At 37.1% G+C, this 6,892-nt stretch overlaps 1 protein-coding gene across 3 annotated transcripts in view; it reads right to left on the bottom strand.

Moving 5' to 3' along the window:
- Positions 1 to 3,336, bottom strand: part of casz1 (castor zinc finger 1) — an 87,664-nt gene extending 84,328 nt beyond the window's left edge. For all 3 annotated transcript variants that reach the window (XM_036532540.1, XM_036532538.1, XM_036532539.1), the window contains exon 1: positions 3,172 to 3,336. In XM_036532540.1, the coding sequence (XP_036388433.1) occupies positions 3,172 to 3,220 (49 nt within the window). In that variant the 5' untranslated portion in view covers positions 3,221 to 3,336. The remainder of the gene's footprint in view (positions 1 to 3,171) is intronic.
- Positions 3,337 to 6,892: the final 3,556 nt, after the last annotated feature.

A 6,892-nucleotide genomic window follows, 5' to 3' on the forward strand; every position in this document is an offset into this window, starting at 1 on the left:
AAAAATATGTAAAAAAAAAATATGTATCAATATTATTTTTTTATTAAATTAAGTTCTCATGATTTAATTGCAAATGTTTTGTCTGTCTTTTTTATTTTCTTACATCACTGTCTATTTTATTTTCAAACATCACAAAAAATGTTAAAAATACTTTGTGACCGCTTAATTAAAAAAGAAACAAAATGTGTGTCACAGACGACTAACAATTTACATTTCAATCAAACAGCCTTTTCAAACACTAGAAACATTTATACCACAGAAAAAAAGACATTCACAGTTATTTCCTAAACAATGTGTACCTAAAAGTCAAAGGGTTTTTCCATTAAAAGCAAACAGTATGCCCAATTTTCTGCCCCGCTCAAACAAGGTATAAATTATATATTGGAATGTAAATGCTTTGCCTCAGCTGACATGGCGATACTAATCACCTCATTGCCAAAACCCACTCTTCCCTGACAGCGGAGCAGGAATCCCCCAGGAGAAATCGGCATAAAAGGGGTTAAAGACGGTGGCTAGGGTTTTTTTTTTCATAATGGCTCCCTGCTAAATTTATTTCAAAACTCTCTTAATCTGCAGTACACAACATTCCCATTAGCATAGCCCAGCCCCCTCATAAAAATTCCAGCTAGTTTAATTAAAAAATGTAAATTTACTGTCATCCGAGGAGCCGGAGAATTAGGACGGCAACAGCATTTTTTATTGCTTAAGACATCAAATTGATTCGGTTATTGCTAAATTGTGATAAAGGTTATTGAAGGCTACAGACCTTGGATTATTTTTCCTCCTCATTTCCTCCACTTTTCAGGGGAGCTGTAAAGGTGGTTAGGGGGCTGCAGCCAAATCAACCTATTCTCTGAAGAAGAGCGCAATGCCTCCCTGCTATGACCATAAAACAACTCCACTTGCTATTTAGAAGGACAGAGGGGGAAAAGTACTCTGTGCACTTTAGAAAAGAAGGTACAATTGAGGGTGTGGTCTAGATAAGTTTCATATTTTTTCCTACTTTCATATAGATTGAATTCATAGAGAAATACTGCAACAATAGAGGAAACTGCCTACCCTTTGGCTCACTACAGTACATTTGAGAAGGTTTTTGAGATAAAACACTTTTTATTTTATTAACAGAATTCTACTCTTATTCAAAACTTTAAAAACATAATAGAATTGGTCTGGTTCATGTTCAGTTCAACATAACAGAAATAATTCAGCAATACTAATATATATATATATATATATATATAAAATGGCTGCTTCCCCTTTAATTTTAGACCACTTCTTATTTTGCTTCACTACAAATATTATACTCCACGTCAATAAAAATATAACTGTACAAAGAGCACTGTGGGGATAGTGAATGATAGGAAAAAATAAAAACCAAAAACAAGAAACATCAGGTTGGCTCTGTGGCTCAGGAAGCTGCAAGGAGGAAAGGACACTGGTTGTCAGCTGCCCACCACAAACCCCTGACAAGGGTTTGCAGTTGCAGTACGAAAAAGTCATGATAAATAATGGGAAGGTAGGGAAGTATCAAAGCAAAAAACAAACAAACAAACAAAAAAAGCAAATTTAAAAACGAGTATGTATAGTTTCACACAAAATTTATCTCAGCAGTGGAGTTTGGGAAATAGAATTACGAAGCTCAAACTAATCTAATAGTCGTGTGACTTTCCACGTTTTCAAATTCCAGGGAAATACAGACAGGCATAACTTACGTTTATTGTTGCTGATGGCATTTTCTTTTGAAAACATATATTTCACAACTTGGAAAGGGAATGCTGTAAGGCACGGTTCCTACAGTATGTGTCTGTCATGACTCGGTAAAATGACAGTATCTACAACAAAATTACAATGAAATTAAAACACTTTCACTGCCTTCTGACGCATACAAAGACATGCACACACATACATACACAGAGATACACGCACACACAGAAACACACACACATGCTCACACATACACAAACACAAGTACACACACAAATGCGTGCACATGCACCCAAGCACACGCACACATATGCAAACACACACACACACACACACACACACACACACACACAAACAGGGGTATATAGAAAACGCCATGTTGTATTTGAATATAACAAATACATCTCATCCTCTCTCTTACCTCACTGCGTACTTACATAGTTAAAACAACACCTCAAACAAACATAAAGCTGAAAGCACACACTCCTTAGATATATTTGGGTATCTATGATCGCATAATCCAGCAGGCTGCTTGTGTGAGCTACTTCACAAAAATGCAATGTATAAATACAGTATAACCTTACACAGAAACGAAGCCGAAGAGCATTCAGGTTATACACTGAGCAAAGTGGATATTTTTACTTTATGTACATCTGGATATGTTGTACTTGTACATTTTACAAGGACATAATGACTACGTGATTATACCACTAGTAACACAGTAATAGTAACTACCTTCTTAAAGTGAAATGAATTATGTAAAGGAACAAACCAGGTAAAAATGAAGGAAGGAACGATCGTTTGTTTCATGTGTCCTTATACCCATGTCAAAACTCCACTAACACAACAGACTGTTTGCTCTATCCCCCTGGCAACAAACCCTTAGGCCATTCAAGGCAGTCTAATGACAGTTTGCATACCTATGTATGTGAACAGCGTATGTTCATATCTATCAAAATCTCCAAAAACAGTCAAAGAGTGCCAAAAGCATCAGCGTTCAGCCCAAATGTTCCACACACAAGCAAATAACATAAAGAGCAAATACGTCCCGAATGAAGTTTTATTTTCACTCTCTATGAAATCACCTTTTTTTTTTTTTTTTTTTTTTTTACAGTTCACCCCACTGGACAGACATAAATTTGGCTCTTTGAGGAGAAAATGAAACTAGTTTTTGGTGAACTTTTGCTGCCTCTTTCACTGCGGTAGTGAATATGCAGTGTGATAAGGGAGCAGAGGAACGGACAGAATCGTGCTTAATTTTACATTCACCCCTGGGCACTGTCACACAGTTATAAATATAGGTGCAGCTCAGCCGCAGACGAACAGCACCATTTCTGTAAAAAAAAAACACCAACAACTTCCCCTCCAAGTACGTACAGTCACTATCAAAGACAGACCTTTAAAGACATAGTAATACTAACAGAATCAACATATGTCATACAAGAGTAAGGAAAGAAGAACACTCACCATATTCAGGGAATTCGAAGTTAAATCCTCTCAGGCATGTAACTTTCATAATACAACTCAACTCTCTTAAAAATCATTAGAAGTACGGAGGGAGTGCGTGAAACTAAAAAGAACAAAATTTAAAATGACTAGCCAACAAACAAGAAAAAAAAACCTTCCTTCAATAATGCGCTAAACTCCTTGACATGTAATCTGTCAATAGTTTGTAGCAAAGATAATGCCGGCTGCCACGAGTGAATTTGATTGGCAGCTGGGGTCTGGCCCCTCCCTCTCGTGGTTTGATGGGGGGTAGGTGAAAGAATACAGAGCCTCCCCCTAGCTTGCTTGCTCTTGCTGTCGCTCTCTCTCTCTCTCTCTCGCTCGCTTGCGCTGTCTCTCTCTCTCTCTCTCTCTCTGGTTCGCTCATACACACACACACCAAGCTGTTGGTGATGTTGTCTGAATAGGCAGATAGGAAATTACAGCAGAGAGGCAGTCGGAGCAGACTTTTTTTTCCTCCCCTTAGTGGGCTGGCCTCTCTGTCTCTGTGGTCTACTAGCCTTTCAACTCTCATGGGGTGGAGTCTTCAGCTCTATTAAAATGAAGGAGGGAGGGAGTAGCAAATACTGGATTGAAAAATACGTACTCGGGGTTAGAGCTACTGAGAGGAATTTTTATTTCATGACAAATTGAAAATGATAAAAGGCAGATATAATTATATTGGAAAGATTAATAATTATTAACAGTGCTGTGGACATAGAAGGTATTAATTTAAAAAAGCCCTTTTATGATATGTGCATTTGAAGATGAATATTTTTCAGTGGGGAACATTTTTTTTTTTTTTTTTTAAAAAGCCATTTTAACATGCTTGTACAAATATGTAAAACTGAAGTTTTTGTTTAAAGTGAGGACATTGTTTCTCTTGCTAACCCAGCTGACTCATCTATCACCTATTTAAAAAAAATATTCTCTGTATTGTGCAATAAAAATACCTCAGGACAAAACCCTCAAATGTATCACACGCTCACGTTTCCCTCTAAACCTAATTTATAACAGTATAAATATGGATCACAATGTGAGCTATCCTTCCGACACTTTATCTGTAACAGCAGATGTGAGCAGCAATCACTAAACACTAATTGATATTCCTAACAATAGTTTACCTTTTCCTGAATAAATACATTTCTCAGGAGGGCAGAGGAAGATGATTAATGTGTGCTTTAATATATATCTTGGATTAAAACTTCCAAAATATCCCAGAGATACAGGAAGTTGAACTTCTTTTCATTATACATTTATGCATTTCTTCATGAGTAAAGGTATGTTTTTGATGAGGGGGACATATACGGAAGGAAGAAAAACCAAATAAGCCTGAAGACTTACTATTTACATCATCAAAAAAACATACAAAAAAAAAAACACTTTAGGGGGGAAGGTTATTGATCAGGAACCAGGCATACATCTTATTAGTAATCTTATCCAGGAACAGTTGGTTGTTAAAAAAAAAGCCAGGCTTGCCTCAGACACACCCCTTGTACCATCGACACACTGTTTCTACTTCCCTCCTTTTCTCCCTCCTCTAAACACCCCCCCCCGTCCCCCCCCGTCCCTCTCTCTTTCTGATAAGGTATCAGTTTCCATTGTAATTTCAGGTGAAATGATAAACGGCTGCCGTTACCAGGTGACAATGAATACTTTATGAGACAAACCCCTTATTTGCCTGGCAGTTTCTTCCACAGAGGCATGCAAAGTGGTTCTGGACCTTTTGGACATATTTTGTATATTTGTATATTCCTATGTCTACAAAACCAGGATCCCACATATATTCGGAATATCCTCAAAAAGGGACTGAAATTTTGAGTGAGAGAGAAAGAGAACAAGTTAAGTGCGTCAGTAAAGAAATTACCTTTATTTATATTAATTTTTAATATGTCATCTAAACAGCACAAAGTGCTAGGTTACAGGAATACAAAAGCAGTGCCCAAAAAAGGGGAAATATTATTTTTTTTTAACATTATGGTTCATTGTGATATGAGTCAATGCTTCAGTTCCTGTTTGCTGACAGCAACGAATAATATATAAACATAAAAACAGGTTTTGGTTGATTTAGTAATTATGACTATGACTCATGTTTAAACAATGGCAAACCGTCCCCTCCTGTTTGATACAGTTCTTAAAGGAAAAACATCTTTTTAAAACCTCATGTATCAAAGTCCTCCACCTTTCTCCTGCCATAAAAATGGTATGATTGAGCTATATACATAAATATGTATCTGTACACACACACACACACACACACACACACACACACACACAAAGAAGAATAACGGAGATGCAAGCAACATCATCCTTTGTTCTAACAAGTCAGTTAAAAGAATTCTGGAAAGAAACAATAGTCAGGCTTGGCCACTGTGAAGATTGCTATTTTGAAGCCAGGTTATGTGTTTAGCTTAAATAAAGTGCTAGACACATCAAACAAACCCTTCCTCCATGTTACCTTTCCTCACTTTTGATACTGATGTGACAAGTTTTTTTTTTTCATCAAATGCCAGTAAGGAAAAAAAATGACTTTGAAGCTTAAAATCACTCCATGAAAGCCTAAAAGTAACCATGAAAGACGACAAATGTTAAAATATATATGATTGTGATCCACCCTTTGAAACAACCCCTATCTTATGTTAAACCCTCCACACTGCAATGTACACAAATGCAGGTTTTGAGGATCAACTGAGTTTCAGAAGCTTGAAGGGCCGGCTTCCATTCTCTAATCCAGCCATTTCATTCTAAATTACGAACAAAGCAAACCGCAGAAACACTTTGCTCAACAGTGTATGAATATCTCTTAATTTAACTTAATTTAGCACTGTTTCAAAACTGTGTTTAAATAGGCCTGAACAGAATGTAGTACAAAGTGCCAATTAGGGGAGTTATGACTACAAATGCATTAGTTGGGCAAATAAAATGTGTATCTTCATAGCTCAGCTTGAGACATCGGCTGTGAGAAGCTCCAGGGACGACCACGACAGGAAGCACTGAAAGATCCTTAAAAGCTGAAAATTGTTTGTGTACAGCATTTTATGCCTCCAATTAGGATTCTAAAAGCCGAGATTCGCCATGAGATTTGTACACTACAACATATCTATACTAATAAATATTCAGCCAGAGTGCAGCACGGTGATCCTGTGATATCTTGGCTCTCTGATAATTCCTGTATGTTTTGGGAAAAAGGACAGCATAGCTTCATGAAAAAGTTCTATTTAATGGGCTAATTTACTTGAGGTATTTTGCCAGTTTTGCAACCACAAGATTGTGCATGTGTCAACAGGATTTTTTGTCAGTATTTTGGATTGGTACAGACGAGACTATTCTAATGTTTTAATGCTATGTTGTTTTTGAAAGCAGGCTAATCTCAAATCCACTTGACCAATCCGAACTTTCGCTTAATTTGCAATAAGCACGAGTGCCAGATTCCAGCATAACAAGATGGCGTTATATATTAGCTGGCAATTAAATGTAATTAAATAGTCTTTGATGGAATATAAAAAATGTACATTTTGCACTTAAAAATGGTGTACCTGTGCGTGGCCTTGGCTCCACTGTAATTACATGTATGAAATTGAACCGCAGTAATAGGGAGGCTGGCGCATAAACACTAATGCCATTTTCTCCCAGGGTGAGTGGGATTTTTTTTTTAAGCGGCCCGTAATGAGTTGTGTATTTGGGGCTTGTGGTGGGAGGGAGT

This window comes from Megalops cyprinoides, chromosome 7 (genome assembly GCF_013368585.1).
Source record: "Megalops cyprinoides isolate fMegCyp1 chromosome 7, fMegCyp1.pri, whole genome shotgun sequence".
Taxonomy (NCBI): Eukaryota; Metazoa; Chordata; class Actinopteri; order Elopiformes; family Megalopidae; genus Megalops; species Megalops cyprinoides.